General features: G+C 44.5%; 2 protein-coding genes across 2 annotated transcripts in view; both read right to left on the bottom strand.

Annotated features, from left to right (window-relative positions):
• Window positions 1-18436, bottom strand: part of adcy8 (adenylate cyclase 8 (brain)) — a gene marked incomplete at both ends in the record, with an annotated part of 274511 nt that overhangs the window by 131288 nt on the left and 124787 nt on the right. Inside the window, one exon of the mRNA XM_080725959.1 lies at window positions 5847-6005. Coding sequence (XP_080582085.1) covers window positions 5847-6005 — 159 coding nt within the window. The remainder of the gene's footprint in view (window positions 1-5846; window positions 6006-18436) is intronic.
• On the bottom strand, window positions 10171-11868 carry LOC308286120 (tripartite motif-containing protein 16-like; the record flags this gene model as incomplete). Its single annotated transcript, XM_080727076.1, has 1 exon — window positions 10171-11868. One exon carries the CDS (start codon window positions 11866-11868, stop codon window positions 10171-10173), a length of 1698 nt encoding a protein of 565 aa, XP_080583202.1.

The following is an 18436-nucleotide window of genomic DNA, read 5'->3' as shown; positions in this document are numbered from 1 at the left end:
CCCCACCTTCGCTGCTGGTTAAATTAATAATGGAATACTGATATAATATTGATTTCAGCTGTTACAACCATGCAAACATGACTCCCATTAATTACTTCAGTATATAAATTGAGTAGCTTAATGACTTAGTACTAGTCTTTTTTATGTCCAATGTATTTGTATTGAAGTTCATAAAGTTAACACCAGTAAGACTCCCTAATCGGGAGATAAGCGACCGCTGGTCGCTTATCTCTACAAATAGGCCAAAAGTTTGTTTTACCAAAATCGTCCTGATGGTGGCGCTAGATGGGACAGATGCGTTTTGATTACATGACTGTAGAGATACTGTGTGATTTGTGTGATTTTAGGGCAAAATCTGTAGGAGCAGTGTCAAAAATGTGTTTAAAAAAATGGGCCTGAAGGAGGCGCTAAATGGGACAGATCCATGTTGATGAGATGAGTGTAGACATACTGTGTACCGATTTGTGTGATTTTAGGGCAAAATCTGTAGGAGCAGTGTCCAAAAATGTGTTGGAAAAAATTGGCCTGATGGTGGCGCTATATGGGACAGGTCCATGTTGATGACATGAGTGTAGACATACTGTGTAGCGATTTGCGTGATTTTAGGGCAACATCTGTAGGAGCAGTGTCCAAAAATGTGTTTTAAAAAATCGGCCTGAAGGTGGCGCTATATGGGACAGATCCATGTTGATGAGATGAGTGTAGACATACTGTGTAGCGATTTGCGTGATTTTAGGGCAAAGATTGTAGGAGCAGTGTCCAAAAATGTGTTTTAAAAAATCGGCCTGAAGGTGGCGCTATATGGGACAGATCCAAGTTGATGACATGAGTGTAGACATACTGTGTACCGATTTGTGTGATTTTAGGGCAAAGATTGTAGGAGCAGTGTCCAAAAATGTGTTTTAAAAAAATCGGCCTGAAGGTGGCGCTATATGGGACAGATCCAAGTTGATGACATGAGTGTAGACATACTGTGTACCGATTTGCATGATTTTAGGGCAAACATTGTAGGAGCAGTGTCCAAAAATGTGTTTTGCAAGAATGAGCCTCATGGTGGCGCTAGAAGAGGGCCATGTGAGAAATGAGGGGTGGGGTCTCCGCGCCGCCGAGGCGGACAAATAGGTACCGGCCCCGGCTCTCCCGGTCGCTCCTAGCCCGAGTTAAGGCATTTTTGCGACTGTCAAGGTCTCAGTTTAGTATCAAAACTTACTGGTATCAAAACCTCCACCGGCCGTCCGTCCGTCCGTCCGTCCGTCGGTCACACGTCACACGTCACACCTTTGCCCTGCTCATATCTCCGCATCAGTATGACATCACACTGCTGACTATCAGTATGACATCACACCGTACACAAATGACCCTTATATAAGACCGGCAAGAAACAGTGGTCTAAAACAGTGGTTGCTATGGTAACCAGTTGGTTGCTAAGGTAAAAAACATGGTTGCTATGGTAAACAGTTGGTTGCTAGGGTAAACAGTTGGTTGCTAGGGTAAGAAAACATGGTTGCTATGGTAAACAATTGGTTGCTAGGGTAAACAGTTGGTTGCTAGGGTAAAAAAAAACATGGTTGCTGTGGTAAACAGTTGGTTGCTAGGGGCTTGTGAGGTCAGACTTAGTGAGATTCGTCGGTTATCTCCATATATGGAGGGATGTGTTGGTTATCTCCATATCTGGAGATTCAACCTTCAACGATTTTGACATCTTGTTACTAATCTGTCGGTAGATAATGCCGGTCTTATATAAGGGTCATTTGTGTACGGTGTGATGTCATACTGATGTCAGCAGTGTGATGTCATACTGATACGGAGATATGAGCAGGGCAAAGGTGTGACAAGGCCCTGCAGAAAATGCATGACACGCTGCTGCGCCACACTCAGCACCCCTAAAAAACAGTACTTGGGATTTGTTGATGTAAATGTTCACATAGAGTGTAATAATTGGTAAAACAAACTTTTGGCCTATTTGTGGAGATAAGCGACCAACGGTCGCTTATCTCCCGATTAGGGAGTCTTACTGGTATGTTAGCTGCAGTGGAGGGGGTCCTCCACTGGGGGCGCCTCCACTTTTGCATCCGTTCTGGAGCACCAGGAGTCGGTGGTCCCGGGAATTCCCCGTGAGCAGCCCCGTTGGGGTGGTAGGTAGGAAATTTTGGCATGGATCGGGGCAACGGTGGCGGAGATATGAGTAGGGGGAAAGTGTGACGTGTGACGTGTGACGAGTGACGTGACGGAAGGAAGGAAGGACAGACAGACAGTCTGTCTGTGTTAACACTGATGACGGCATAGCCGAAACGCGTCTGTTTGTTTGCCTGCTGCTGCTGCTATTCTGCAATAAAAAAGACTCTTAAACTGGATATTGGGAGTGCGGATTATAACTTTTCACAGACAGACAGACAGACAGACAGACAGACAGACAGACAGACAGACAGACAGACAGACAGACAGACTGACAGACTGACGGCCGGTGGAGGTTTGGATAGTATGAGAGTGAAAGTAACTGCGACCTACGGTCAAGTTAAATAAAAATGTTACTTTTCAGGAGCTCAAAACGTGCCGCGCTGCGACACATTTTGAGCTTGTAAATGGTCTGTGTTTGCTATTTTTGACTGTATATGTGTGGTCCTCTAGAGTGAATGTGAAATATAGTGGCTCTCTCCATCATCAAAGTTGCCCACCCCTGGTCTAACTGAAGGTTTGTGAAGGTGAAATGATTGCTCATAAAACACAGTCCCTCTTCAGCGCTGTGTCGCTTCTCTTTGCTCCCTGTCAACGCTGTGCACGAGCAGTGGTGGAAAAGGTAATCAAATGTTTTATTTAAGTAAAAGTATCAATACTGTAATGTAGAAATACTCTGTCCAGAATTCAACATTTACTTTAGTAAAAGTACAAAAGTTTCTGTATCAACTTCAAGAAGCCTACTAAATTAGAAAGTAATCAATAGGCAGATGGCAGAATATCCTGTTTCACAAGTTTTCAAATGTATAAGATTTATTTTGAAAATAGCCGATCAACAAGCTCACAATGCGTCGCATCGCGACGCATTGTGAGCTTGTAGATATAGCCAAAACATAGGGCTGAAGTAGATAATGTATGTTTAGTAATAAAAATCTAAATCTACAAAGTAACTAATCAAGTAAACGCTTGTAATGGAGTAAAAGTAAAATTACAATATTTGGATCTGAGATGTAGTGTCCCCTTTTGGTTGTATGGGTTTGTGTCACATCGGTGCAATTGTAACTACTGTGCCTGCCACTATAAGGCCTGCCACTAATTCGAACTCCGGGGATCATCCCCGGAGTTTCTTCTCTGTCTCCCACTCCACAGTTCCAGTTCCTGGAAACTCGACAACCTAAAAACCTAAAACTCGACAACTCAGCTGCTGGGATTCCTACTAAAACTCGATTACTCAGCTGCAGACCAAGAGTGTGACTCTGGACCAGGCCTCCATGAAGCACGCCTGTGGACCTGCCTGGATCTCCCTGTGTCTATCTCTTGCTCTCTCTTTGTTCCTTACTGTCCCCCCGACTCGGTCGAGGCAGCACGGCTGTTCACCCCAGAGTCAGGATCTGCCTGACGTTTCCTCCTCCTTAAGAGGGGGTTTTTCGTTACCATTGTCGCAAATTGCTTGCTCAGGGTGGGGGCCTTAGACCTGTGAGGTATCCGCTCGGGATCTCTCGAGGGGGTACCTCACAGGTACAGGTTCTGCTCGGGTTCTCTCTCTCCTCCCCCCACCCCCCCTACCCTTACCTCCCCTTCCCCTCCCCTTCCCCTCCCTGTGCGTTCGTTCGTTCGTTGCTTCGTTCGTTCTTGTACATACGCATGCAGGACCTGTGTATGTGTGTGCGTGTGCCCCTTGTTTGTCTTGCCCTTGTCTCTCCCTTGTTTCTCCCTCTCTCCTCTCTCTCTCTCATGGCTCTTTAGCCTTTGTAAAGTGTCTTGAGATAACTTGTTATGATTTGACACTTTAATAAAAATGAATTGAATTGAATTGAATAGTGGAGTAGAAGTAAAAGTATTGGAAATTGGAGATACCTTACAATTGTACATGAGTACACTACTTAGGTAAATCCACTTTCCAGCACTGCACATGCCACCGGCTGAGCATCCACTGTGACCTTGTGTGTATCAGCACCCTGCTGAGCGCTTTGCACTGCTATTACCACAGAGACCTCAGGCCATTGCATTCCTTTTCTTTTTAATCAAGCTAATTAAGTTGATCAATTGCTTAATCCGTTTAGAACGGGTACACACTATGTGTATCATTATTGTATGCTTTAACTATCGAAAAATAGCAGATCTACAAGTTCGCAGCGCGGCAGCTTGTAGATCCGCTATTTTTAAAGAATTGTGAAAATTTGAATTTTTGACCCGATTCTATAATTGTCTTTTGAATCCTTCTAAGGTTTTTTTGAAATTCCTATGTTTCTATGTCACCAATCTGGCTGGCCATCGTCAAAGAAAAGGTCCTTTTCACTTAAATGGAGCTCAGTTGGTCTGTTCTTGAGAGACTACTATGTCACTGGTTCTCAAACCATTTCATGTGAAGGACCCCCAAAATGATATGTATTTGACCACGGACCCCCATCTCAAAATATTTAGTTCCAGGGACAAAAATTTGAGTTACAAACGTTCGCTTTGAAAATACATTATATTCAAAGATTTGCACACATTTTAACAACTCTTTCAAAAATAGCAGATCTACAAGCTTGCAGCGCGGCACTCGGTGCCGCGCTGTGAGCTTGTATATCTGCTATTTTTCACTGGTTAAAACATTCAATAATTCTAGGCCTAAATGGCTTAATTAATTCATGTCCACAGAGTATACGCGCGGTCCTTCGCCAGCCCCATTGCACCGGAGGAGACGTTGTGTTCGCTGCGTGGCAGTTTTCACATCACATACGTACAGTACAAGCTTCCTTTAATGTCATGACAATGTTGAAGTCCACAGAGAGTGCCTAAGTCATTGAACACGCCACCAGTGTTACATTGAATTGAATGATATTGTCATTCTCATGTGTGAGGGGAACAAAAAGATGGTCCCTTCATGAATTAGACCAGGGGTCTTCAACGGGTAGAACGTGCAAACTCCACACAGAAAGGCCTTTATTTGCTAACCCCACCTAGGGTATGGGCACTGATACTCCTTTAGCACATTGGTTCTCAATTTGAGGGCTGGGGCTCACTGGTGGGCAGTGGGGGTATTGCAAGTGGGCCCCCAACTAATTGGCAAAACCGACACAAAGACCGACAAAAGATCAACTGAGTGCCGTGCTGTAAGCTTGTAGATCTGCTATTTTTGAAAAATCTTTTTTTCTTTGAATATCTTTTTAAAAGCGAACATTTTATTTAACTCAAATATTTGCTTCTGGGGTGGTCCCTGGAACTACATATTTTGAGATGGGGGCCCGCGTCCAAATACATGTAATTTTGGGGGTCCCCGACGTGAAAAACATTGAGAACCACTGATTTAGAAGAGGGAGTTAGAAGACATTCATAGAATCGGGTCAAACTTATTCAAAGACTTGCAAAAATGTTTTTCAAAAATAGCAGATCTACAAGCTCCCAGCTAAAAACAAGAAAAGACATCTGAACAGATACAAATACTCATTCATTCCCATATCCGTTACTCTGCTAAACTCAGGCCGTTAGTAGGGTGTGATGACTCTAGTGTAATGTAATGTAATGTATGCACTTGACCTGTACGTCAGCACTGTGTGTTGTGCACTATTCGTTGTAATTTACTTTCGGTCTGTCTTGTCCTGTTGTATGTTATGTAGCAGCCTGCATGTCCAAGACAAATTTCTTTCGGCACAAATAAATTAATGAATCTTGAATCTTGGACTCACCCGGGGATTCCTCCAGACTCCAGCTTGTTGGCGATGTCCACGTCCCAGGACCACACGTCAAACTGCCACTTCCTAAGTCCCAGCACGCCGCACAGCACCGAGCCAGAGTGGATGCCGATCCGCATGTCGATGTCGTGTTTCGTGCGCGATCGGACGTATCTGGAAGAAAAGGACAGAAAACCGTTGTAGTGGCTATTTCAAACAAACATTTTTTTTCCCCCACTCGGCTGGGCACCGAGAAACGTTCTTAATGACGATAAAAAAAACATTGGAACATCGGGGGAAATAATGGTCACCGGGACTTTTTATAAACTGTTTTTGAACCCTCGCATTCCTATTCTGGGGAGAACACGAGCTGAAAATAGCAGATCTACGCGCTGTGAGCTATTAGATTGGCTATTTTCGGCGAGGAGGTCTGGTGCACAGGGGACACAAAGAGCAGACCAAGTACCGCGCCATCGGTCAAGTTTACAAAGTATTGAGGGCTCATGTATCCAGTGTGTAGCAGTGGGGGTCCCTGCTTCATCTCTCTCTCAGCTAAGGGGTGAAGGAGCAATTCTGCCTGAGTGCCTTTTAAACTCACTTTTGGGGGAGTTTAATTGGCAGGCAAAGTGTTTAACATATCAAGTGCTTTTCCCGACAAAAGTCGGGATCTCAAACCAGCCGCGGAGTAATTTTCCAGATAAAAGTTAAGATACCGTTTTATATTAATAACACTAGCGCTGGGTCATTGGGAACCGCGGGTGAATGAAAGCTCAATCTCCTGTGATCCTTTGGCAATTATCTAATGTTGTAATCCTGGGCGCTACACTCCCTCTGCCAACCTAGGGAGAGCAACGGACTGACCTCATGCTTCCTTCTATGCATGAGGAGTCCAAGCCACTTCTTTTCACCTACAAGCTCTGTGACGTGGGTCACATGCAAAACAGATGCTTGCAATGGATTCAGAATCATGAAAAACCCATAGTTTGACCCCTCATAAGCAGATAGTTTTTTCCTTTTTTTTTCTGTATAGTAAAGTTAATGGGACAAATACTCTAGCGGCTGATAACATCAGTTTAGCTGGGTCTCAGAAAGGGTTATCATACCAAAATATAATCTACAGATATAGAGCTTTTTTTTCAAAACTGCATTGTAACCTTTACCATGTCACCTTTCGGAGACCGACATCTCGTATGGCCCAGGTTATGTATGTGGCCATAGAGTACATACCATAGAGTTATAATAAGAATAGAGAGGACACCAGATATCCCCGCCCGTCCACTTGCATTGAGTTGCTCACCCAGCGCATGAGGCGCTTTCACCCCTCCTTCCGCGTAGTAAAACCGTGACGTAGTGGGGCCACTGTGACACATTTTTCGTCATAGTTTGTGTTCATGGACACGCTGGGGCTCAAATTCATGAACGAGCTCTTCCGGTATGAACGCGCGTCAATACAAAGAAGCCTATGCGCGTTCATGTGGTTAGTAGACCCAACTGCAGTACCTCAAAACGGCCACCATGTCCATTTGGTTTCAGGGCGCCCCCAGGGTTCTGGGGGCATACCCACACATCCAAATATGGGGTCAATATTACATCCATATTCACCCCATGTTTGGGGTCGCACTTGTCATTACCGGCCATATTATGGCTAAAGGGCAGGCCAACAAGGTGCAAGTTGGCACCTCGACAGAGTGCAGTCTAGTTTTGGTTGGCAATTCAATGGTGGCAATTCAGTAGAGCAGGGGTCTTCAACGTTTTCAGGCCAAGGACCCCTTAGTTGAGAGAGAAATGAAGCAGGGACCCCCACAACCTGTTCATAGATTCCATATAGTTTCATCGTTTGACAGCACAATCGTCAGTGTGCCGAAAATAGCCGATCTACAAGCTCGTAGATCTGCTATTTTTGGCTAAAGTTCTCAGAATATGGACGTTTTATATAGTGGTTAATGTTAAAAAGGAGGAAAAAAAGTTTCTATCACTCAAAGGTTCGGAGGACCCCCTGTAGTAACTCTGAGGACCCCCTAGGGGTCCCCGACCCCCTGTTGAAGACCCCTGCGGTAGAGACAAAGAGGAAACTAGGCGTGATGATGAAAAAAGTAGTATTCATTTTGACAGCCGAAATTTCTGTCTTTTGAATACATTTTCATTTAGTTTAGTTTTAGTCATCCGAGTCGACTAAATATCAAGATTTTAGTCGACGGAGAGTGCATAAGTATTTTTAAAGTAATCTAAAGTATTAATCTAAAGGACGCCATCTAAAGTAAGATGGCGGGCCTTGATCTCTAACTATTAATCGACTGAATACCTCTCAGCCGGTATAAAATAGAATGTAACCACTCGCCTCTTGTGGCTTATTGCTTCAGTAAGGACTAGTAATGATCTACAAGCTCACAACACGTCGCAGCACAACACATTGTGAGCTTGTAGATCTGCGCAAACATAACACTAATACAGTGTGGGCTCGCATGTAACACCATGTATGGGCACAAAGATCTACCCTTTGGCTGCTCCTCATTGGCTAAGGGCCCTGCCTTTGTACTGTTTCTTTTTAGGAGAATAACCTTGGTCTATAAAGTTTTGGTATAACATACTGATTTAACATACTGGTCTCGAGCCAACGTGTTGTTGTTATTTATATCAGGTCGCACTTGTTGGTGGTGATGTCACCAAGAACGCTGCTCCTCATTGGCTAAGGGCCCTGGTCATTCTTTTGAGAAGAATAACCTTGGTCTATAAAGTTTTGGTATAATAACATACTGGTCTCGCCTTTCAGCGAACCCACAATTTACGTATCTTTTAGTTCTACTGGATCTCTTCTCCACTAGTTCCTCCATAACATTATAGTTATTTAGTTAGTTATAGTCTAGTTCTTATTTGTTGATGAAATTGTGATTACATTTAGTCTTCGTTTTAGTCATCATAACTTTTTATGTAGTTTTTTATGTTGTTTTTTTTGGCGGTGAAAAGGAAACCATGCAAGGCACCAACCTGTTCATCGGGAGCAGTTAGGGGGAGCCCAGGATCGAACTTGGAACCTTCCGGTTGCCAAGAAGCATCTCTACAACTGGAGCCACTGCCGCCCCTCACACTAGAGCATTTGGGGGACCACCTACAGTGAGTGGCTCACTAGTCTGACTTTGGGTGTGGCTAAGCCTAGAGGGCAGGTTTAATTGTCCTTGTAATATAGTAGGTGGACAGTAGATGACTCGCAGTTAATATCAAAACCTCCACAGGCTGTCAGTCTGTCGTCAGTCTGTCCGCCACATCACGTCACGTCACGTCACACGTTTGCCTTACTCATATCTCCGCCACTGTTGCCCCTATCCATGCCAAACTTTAAACACACACGCTCCTTGGCTGCCAAACCGCCAATTCCTCCATTTAATCCAATGCATCATGCTGACTTTAAAGCTCTTTATCTCTAATGACGTATGTTTTTAATGGCAGAGAACAACCTCTTTTCACACCTAAATGGCCAAATAATGATCGGCTAACATTAGCTTTAGCCTATACATAATGAAAGCTTAACTGTTGAGAGCGTAAACTGAAACCAAATGGATCCATAAAGCTCCATTTGGTTTTATATTCATGTGACATGCGAATGTGATGACGCGCACATGCACGCACAGGGGCGTTGCGCAATACAGCGGAGGGCAGTGGGGCAACCACGGTTTTCCCGGTGACCCTGAGCGCAACAGTGGGGGCGTGGGAGTGTGGGGAACACACCACTGACTATTGCCGATGATGGAGAGGTTATATAGCTTAATGTAGGCTATTGAGAGGCACTCTTGACGATTTCGTAAGAGACTCGTCGCAACGTTATTTGGGGCCATGATGATAACCCCTTCTGCTTCTTCCCACTACTAGACTATGGTAATAAGGATTTATATTGTCTGTGTTATTGTTTACAACCACAATTATTCACGTGTGGCAAGATAGCGGTTCCACTAGTTTTACTAGTAGGCTAGTGTAGGCTTTGAAGCCTTTTCAGAAGTTAATTTAATGTTTTCCATTTAATGATTTCCTTTATCCTCATCTAATCTTACGCTAATGCACGCAACTGTTTCCGCCAGGTTTTAAGGCCTAGTAGGCTTTTCAGAAGTTAATTTAATGTTTTCCATTTAATGATTTCCTTTATCGTCATCTTGCGCTAATGCACGCAACTGTTTTCACCAGGTTTTAAGGTCTTATTTAAGTTGTTTCTCATAAGCTCGCGACCCTCCTTGCCCATCAGCCCCCACCGTTGCACTCAGTGTCACCGGGGAAACCATGGTCGCGGCAGTGGGCCATTTCCATGGCAACGTACGTTGGGGTCTGGCGCCATCTAGTGGCATTAAAAGAGTTAAATGGTAACTCGTGCATTTCTCTCGAGGTCACAGACCTCAAGAGAGCTATCAAAGAAGGTGACCCCGCATCCAGCATGGAGAGGCTGGGTGAACGTGGTCGTGACTCTGTGGAGGAGCGTCATGGTGTCAGAGACATCGTAGAAGGCCAGAGTACCTGCACTGTGATCCAGATACACACCCACTCTGAAGGACAGAGGGGCATTGATGTTCTTACCAACGTTTCTGTGTCGAAAACAATAATAGTATTTATAACAACATAAAGACCAAGATTTATCATTCCTTCCAAATTGGCAGTCACGACGCTCTCCTGTCCTGGTGATGTCTTTATATGAGACCGCAATCTCAGAACTGGATCCTCCATCGCTCCAGTCCACCTCCCAGTAACAGCGTCCAGTCAGACCCTCTCTGCTCAGAACCTGATGCTGCTCAGTGAATCTCTCCGGGTGGTAAGGATGTGGTGGGTTTCTGAACACATAGGTCACTTTCCTGTTCCCCTTAGACAGGGAAAGACCGTGTTCTGCGGTATTCGGATCCAGCGTGATCCGACGTGCGTATCTTAAGAACTCCGCTCTGGTCCTGGGCTCCGGCAACAGAACGTCCGCTCTGTTCACCGCCTCCGAGACCTTGGTCCCTTCCTCTCTAAGAATGCCCTCTAGTTTGCCCCTCATCTTGGACACGGCCACGGTCACGTCTTCAAAGTATCTCCGAGGACGGACGTCGCCGCTGACTGGGATTTCAGATTCACTTAATTTTGCGAGGGACATGTAGCCTTCTAGAAAATGGATGGGATCCTCTGCGTGAGAGATCTGCTGCAGCTCAGCATGTCTCTTCTTCAGTCCAGTGATCTCCTGCTCCACACGCTGCCTCTGTTCTTCAACACGACTCACTTCATGTTTCTGCTGGTCTCTGATCAGCTCCTTCACCTCGGACCGTCTCTTCTCAATGGACGAGTTCAGCTCAGTAAAGACGGCGCAACTGACCTCCACCGCTCTATCGGCAGATTGATTGACGGACTCCGACTCCTGGTCAAGCGCAGCCACGTCTTTCACCCTCTTCTGGATCCTCTGCCCGATTTTCTTCTCACTTCTTTTGAACTCTTCCTGCCTCTCGGTCCTTTCGGCCGCAGCCGAGACCATATCGTGGCCTTTGTGTTCTTCCACGGAGCACAGATAACAGATATACTGCCGATCGGTGCGACAGAAAACCCTCCTCACCTCGTTGTGACGAGAGCAGATGATCTTCGGAGGCCTGGCGAAGGCTTTGACCAGCTTGTGTTTCTTAAAGGCAGGAGACTGATGGTGAAGCTGCAGGTGAGCGCCACAGTACGAGAGCAGACACTGAAGACACGTCTTCACGGCTTTCAGTTTTCTCCCTGTGCAGGAATCACAGGCCGCGTCTCCAGGTCCAGCATAGCAGAGATCAGGAGGAGCAACGTGGAGTGCTCTCTCCTTCAGTAGATCCATCATGTCTGCCAACATTATGTTTTTCCTCAGAGCAGGTCTTTTGTCGAACGTCTCTCTGCACTGTGGACAGCGGAATCTCCCTCTTTGATCGTCATCCCGATTCCAGCATTCCTCAATACAGCGGCTGCAGTAGCTGTGTCCACAGGGAACGGTCACTGGATCCTTCAGGAGGTCCAGACAGATAGAACAGCAGAACTTTATCTGGTCCAGTCGAACTCCTTGTTCTGCCATTTTACAACCAACGACGAGAAAGGGGCAGAGTTTACTTTCCAATACCAAAGATTAGACAGGTTCTCTAAACCCGAGTCAAAGACCCGCTGTGACGTGGCAGCTACCTGGGTGCGTACAGAAGGTTGGAGCCTAACTGGTCAATATCTTGAAGGACTAGTATTGACCCTCAGCCTCTGGGTATATCCGATGGATTGGAACTACCTCTGGGATACCCTTGCCTTTATATGGTTGGCTGCAGTACCGGTGTCATCCAGGTGATGTCGCTGTGAGTCAGTCATAAGGAGTTTAATAAGGAATACGTAACTAGAAAGATGCCATTGGAAATTGCAAGTGTGGTTTATTGTCTGGGTATCCACATTGTCATGTGAAGCTCGACCAATCCTCAAGCTAGCACCACTCCCCCATTGAACTCAACGGACTTACTCTACAATGGTGATGTCACAGAGAATGCTGCTTCCCGATTGGCTAAAAGTTGATCCTACTGGCAACCACACTTCCTGATTGGTTATGTTTACACAATGTTTGTGTTCCGGACTAGAACAATAGTGTGGTTGCCCTGCTGGCGACCGCACTAATAAGGAACAAGGCCAGTCATTAATCAGGGAGGCAATTAGTAGCCAGTAATACGGCGGCATTTAATGCTAACACATGACAACGTTAAATTAAACTCTCTGCTAGTCTCTGTTATGCTCCCTTAACTACTGATCCCTACTGCCTTATACTCCCTTATTACTGACTCTCTATTGTCATTTAAGTATTACTTAAGACAGTGGTTCTCAAACGTTTTGGGCTTCAGTACCCCTTTTCCTGATAATAATACCAAGTACCCCCTTTTACAGACCACAACATTTTGACTAGAAAATACCGACATCAAAAGCCCAGTTTTAATGTCAATATGTTGAGAATAAAAGTAAGTAGCCTGTTTTCTATTCAGTAACAGTAAAACATCTTACTTAATTTTGTTTAAAGCTTTATGGAGCAGCATATTCACGTACATTTATTATTGTTTTATCAATAAACATCACAGTAAAATAAATGTTTCCATTTTACATGTTCTCTCAAGTACCCCCTGTAGTACCACTGCGTACCCCTAGGGGTACACGTACCCCCATTTGAGAAACACAACCCTTGCTCTAGCACCAAACGTGGGCCATTATTTCAACTGGCAAACAAGTTATAAATCTAATGTTCAGATTGCCATGACTTCCTGGATTACGAAGCCAATTGACATGAGAGGCTCCATGTCATATCCTTGAAGGCTGTGACACACTGAAAGCATCCACATATTCACCACATCAACCTGAGCATCCCTTATCTACAACTTAGACGCGACGCGTTGTGAGCTCGTAGACTGGCTATGATGTGATGTTTGGTGTAGAGGGAAAACAGGAGGGAGGCTAATATAGAACTCAGTGGACCCTGGTCCTATAAAAACGTAGGTGGTTAAGCCCTATTTACTAGAGCCAGCAGAGCGCTCAAGTACTGCATTCGGCTGCATATGTATGTGGGTCAGTGACGTGACGCCCCAAAAAATGTGTTTTTAAAAAAACTTTAAATTGCAGGCATAAAAGTTATTTACTTTTGTTCTACTCACTCTCAACCTTATGGAAATACATTTTGTTTTTAGATATTTTATTGGAATCAGACTTTATTCAGCAGTTTGTTGTACTTGTGCCTAAAATCGTCATATGGTGTGACATGAAAATAATTGTTCATAAAATGAAAATGGAGTACATCTTTCTTAAGTTACTCACTTTATCAAAGTCCTTTATCATAACTAACCAGTGATCCACTATAGTTTTTTGAAAATGAATTATATCTGTATATTTTTTTCATAATCGACACTCTGTGTGAGGCCCATGTTCATGATCTTACAACATATTTTAAATGTATTCTGTCAAAACTTTCTCTAAAATTACACAAATATTTGTGACTCTTCCTGATAATATTCTCTATGTAATCCATAAACATTTTTTTGGTTTAATCATTAATAAAGGTATGATTTTTCACTATTTGGAATGTCACACCAAATGATTTAGTGTCACACCGTATGATCATATCTTCATGTGTCAAAGCAAACTGTGTTTTAACCTACCTATTAGTGAGTACTGAACTTTACTGATTGATTAAACAATTACCCAGGATAACATGGCCTTAATATTTCTGAACAGGATATTATTGTAGGGCTTTAACATGGGATAAGAAAGAATTGTAGTAGTAGATGGATGATGAGGATGTGCACAGGAATGCTACGCACACGTAAGTCTTCTGCTGGCCCACGGCAGAAGGATCCTAAAGAGACAATAAGGCGCATAGCCACACTTGGAGCCAAGGCAACATTTTATTAACACCAATTAATGGAAACAGAACTCAGCATTCAGGTAAATTGCTTTTTTCCGAAGTCTCCTGAACTTGAACACAGCATTTTGTGTTGAACAAATGTAATTAGGAATCATGACATTACACCACATCTCCACTAGCTAAAGAGTGCTGGGTTGCGCAACTCCGAAAATAGCTGATCTACAAGCTCTCGCAGCACAACGTGTTGAGAGCTTGTAGATCAGCTATTTTCGCTAGTTTTGTCTCGGGTCCTACCTTAACACTGTCCACTGTCCAGTCCAGTGAGTGAAAGTACAAAAGTATTAGATCAGATTAGATTATACATTTAGACTGTATTGTACATCAGCCAGTCGTATTTGGTGAGGGTAGCAAACCGGCTGCCTGGTTGCGGTTCTGCTATGCCACAGACAACCTCCTGCTCTTCGTAGAAAATGCAGTCTCGCCCCTTTGGCTCCTCTCTCCTTGCTGGGTCATTGTTTAGTTTCTCCCTGTACTTTCTCGTTCTCTCAGCACTTGTCATTTTCCAGCTGACAAAAGAAAATGGAATGTATAGTTTAAGACAAAGAGAAAATATTGTTTAGATTGAAACAATATGTTAAGGTTTCTGTGAAGGGGTTTCTGCTCTGTCTGATGAATTTGAAGTATCACTGAATGAAGCTAAATTACATTTTATGTAAAAATGTTTAAAACAAATGTTTAAATGTACAAAAGAAACGTGGAACTTTGTTATTTATTGTTATATCTGTAGTTAAATACAGTATAAATCATATGGTGTGACAATCAAGTCATATGGCGTGACAAGCAGACATGTCACACCATTATGATTAAGTGTCACACCATATTACGTTTTCTGCATTTAGGTTTACCTTGAGGCTACTATGTACACATTAGCATGCTAACAGCATGCTAGCTATAACAAAGCAACCTAGATCTACATGGAAATATGACCAAAACTTCAAATAACTTAAGCTTTTTTTAATGAAAAGGTGTCACACCAACAGACATCCAAAGTGGTGAGTTTGTCAAAGTTTCAACAAGATGGCATTTCATGAAAATGTTAAAATCATAACTCACCTCAGACACCTGTCTTGCAGTTGTGCTGGGAGTGCTGAATAGCCTTACAGAAGAAGGACCTCTCTAGCCAATAGGTGTCCAAATAATTGCCTGTTTAATTTGTCCAAACTAGTGTCACACCAAATGATTTTGGTTTGGGGGACAAAATGTTTTTGATCAGAAATGACTGAAAACATTATGCTTTGACTTTGAAAAGATATAGGCTCACAAATAGACTTTTTTTTTTAGCCTAAATTCATTTTCAAATGATTTTTAGCAATTCTTTTTCTTAGTTTTATTCAAGTTCCCACTTTGAGAAACAAGGTCAGGACAGTCACACCATATGAGTTTTGCCATGTTTGGTTGAAAATTCTGAAGAAATGAGGAATGAAATGTTTTAATCTTGAGTAAGTTCACATAAAGCTTAATGTCCTGCACAATATTCAGAAGGTTTTTGACAAATATATTTTTTATTTATACATGTTTGACACCGAGGACAGCGAAAACGTTACGTCACGTCACCCACCCATGTCCCAATCAGGGACCAGGATTTATGGCAACGTCATCATTAACAGCCAATGAGGGACCAGCATTCCTTGTGATGCCAGTGGTGATGTCACTGGCATCGACAGTGGTGATGCCATTGGTGAGCCCACGTCAAGCTTGCAATTTGAAATGTTATGAGTGTGTAGATCTGATATTAGGAAAAAAAATCACACCCGTGTGAAGTGAGCAGTGCTGATGATAGAGCCACATGACGTCACAGGATAGGGATCAAATATCAGTACTCGATACCATGGGGAATAAATAACGTATTGGAGTGGCTAGCTAGCACAGCTCAGGAAATGAGATGTTTTAATCAGTGTGGTCACTGTAGGCAACACATTATTGTTCTCTATTAACTTTATCAAGTAACTTTTAGCCAATGAGAAAGAAGCATTCTCGGTGACATCACCTTTATAGAGTAACCCCAAAAACTTTATAGAGCAGCCCCATCGACTTGATTGGGAAGATGCAAAAAACAGCTACCACACTCACGATTTCCCAGAATTGCATTTTTCTAGCACTGATTTATTATTCTTTTTTTTACTTGCGCCAGCAGAGCGTGCAAGTACTGCGTTAGGTGGTGTGCCGCCTGATTATGGATCCCACTGGGAAAGATGGATTGAAACGGCATAGAGCACTCGTTTTCAGTTATTGTCCACGACATTGCAAGCGGCGCGAAGGCCAGCCGCACGAGTTACGAAGCCGTGGGGAATGCAATCGTTCTATTTATGCTCAGGCCGTAAGGCCTGGGCAAGCGCACGATAAACGCAATGATAATTGGGTTTTGGTGCACCTCGCGCGGTCCAAGTGACTACAACGGAGCGCTCCCTACATCCGGTTCAGCCAATCACAAGCTTCAAAAATGAGTCCGGGGCGTGGTTATCCATCTTTCCAGTGGGATCCATAATCCCTTCTGCGGTTCTGCGGTATTCGGATCCAGCGTGATCCGACGTGCGTATCTTAAGAACTCCGCTCTGGTCCTGGGCTCCGGCAACAGAACGTCCGCTCTGTTCACCGCCTCCGAGACCTTGGTCCCTTCCTCTCTAAGAACGTCCTCTAGTTTGCCCCTCATCTTGGACACGGCCACGGTCACGTCTTCAAAGTATCTCCGAGGACGGACGTCGCCGCTGACTGGGATTTCAGATTCACTTAATTTTGCGAGGGACATGTAGCCTTCTAAAAAATGGATGGGATCCTCTGCGTGAGAGATCTGCTGCAGCTCAGCATGTCTCTTCTTCAGTCCAGTGATCTCCTGCTCCACACGCTTCCTCTGTTCTTCAACACGACTCACTTCATGTTTCTGCTGGTCTCTGATCAGCTCCTTCACCTCGGACCGTCTCTTCTCAATGGACGAGTTCAGCTCAGTAAAGACGGCGCAACTGACCTCCACCGCTCTATCGGCAGATTGATTGACGGACTCCGACTCCTGGTCAAGCGCAGCCACGTCTTTCACCCTCTTCTGGATCCTCTGCCCGATTTTCTGCTCACTTCTTTTGAACTCTTCCTGCCTCTCGGTCCTTTCGGCCGCAGCCGAGACCATATCGTGGCCTTTGTGTTCTTCCACGGAGCACAGATAACAGATACACTGCCGATCGGTGCGACAGAAAACCCTCCTCACCTCGTTGTGACGAGAGCAGATGATCTTCGGAGGCCTGGCGGAGGCTTTGACCAGCTTGTGTTTCTCAAAGGCAGGAGACTGATGGTGAAGCTGCAGGTGAGCGCCACAGTACGAGAGCAGACACTGAAGACACGTCTTCGCGGCTTTCAGTTTTCTCCCTGTGCAGGAATCACAGGCCGCGTCTCCAGGTCCAGCGTAGCAGAGATCAGGAGGAGCAACGTGGAGTGCTCTCTCCTTCAGTAGATCCATCATGTCAGCCAACATTATGTTTTTCCTCAGAGCAGGTCTTTTGTCGAACGTCTCTCTGCACTGTGGACAGCGGAATCTCCCTCTTTGATCGTCATCCCGATTCCAGCATTCCTCAATACAGCGGCTGCAGTAGCTGTGTCCACAGGGAAGGGTCACTGGATCCTTCAGGAGGTCCAGACAGATAGAACAGCAGAACTTCATCTGGTCCAGTTGAAGTTGAACTCCTTGTTCTGCCATTTTACAACCAACGACGAGAAAGGGGCAGAGTTTACTTTCCAATACCAAAGATTAGACAGGTTCTCTAAACCCGAGTCAAGACCCGCCGTGACGTGGCAGCTACCTGGGTGCGTACAGAAGGTTGGAGCCTAACTGGTCAATATCTTGAAGGACTAGTATTGACCCTCAGCCTCTGGGCATGTCCGATGGATTGGAACTACCTCTGGGATACCCTTGCCTTTATATGGTTGGCTGCAGTACCCGTGTCATCCAGGTGATGTCGCTGTGAGTCAGTCATAAGGAGTATAATAGGGAATACGTAACTAGAAAGATGCCATTGGAAATTGCAAGTGTGGTTTATTGTCTGGGTATCCACATTTTCATGTGAAGCTTGACCAATCCTCAAGCTAGCACCACTCCCCCATTGAACTCAACGGACTTACTCTACAATGGTGATGTCACAGAGAATGCTGCTTCCTGATTGGCTAAAAGTTGATCCTACTGACAACCACACTTCCTGATTGGCTATGTTTACGCAATGTTTGT

This window comes from Nannobrachium achirus, assembly GCF_963921795.1.
Source record: "Nannobrachium achirus genome assembly, chromosome: 5".
NCBI lineage: Eukaryota > Metazoa > Chordata > Actinopteri > Myctophiformes > Myctophidae > Nannobrachium > Nannobrachium achirus.
Note: the sequence above shows the minus strand (reverse complement) of the source record. Positions and strands in the feature narration are given on the sequence as shown.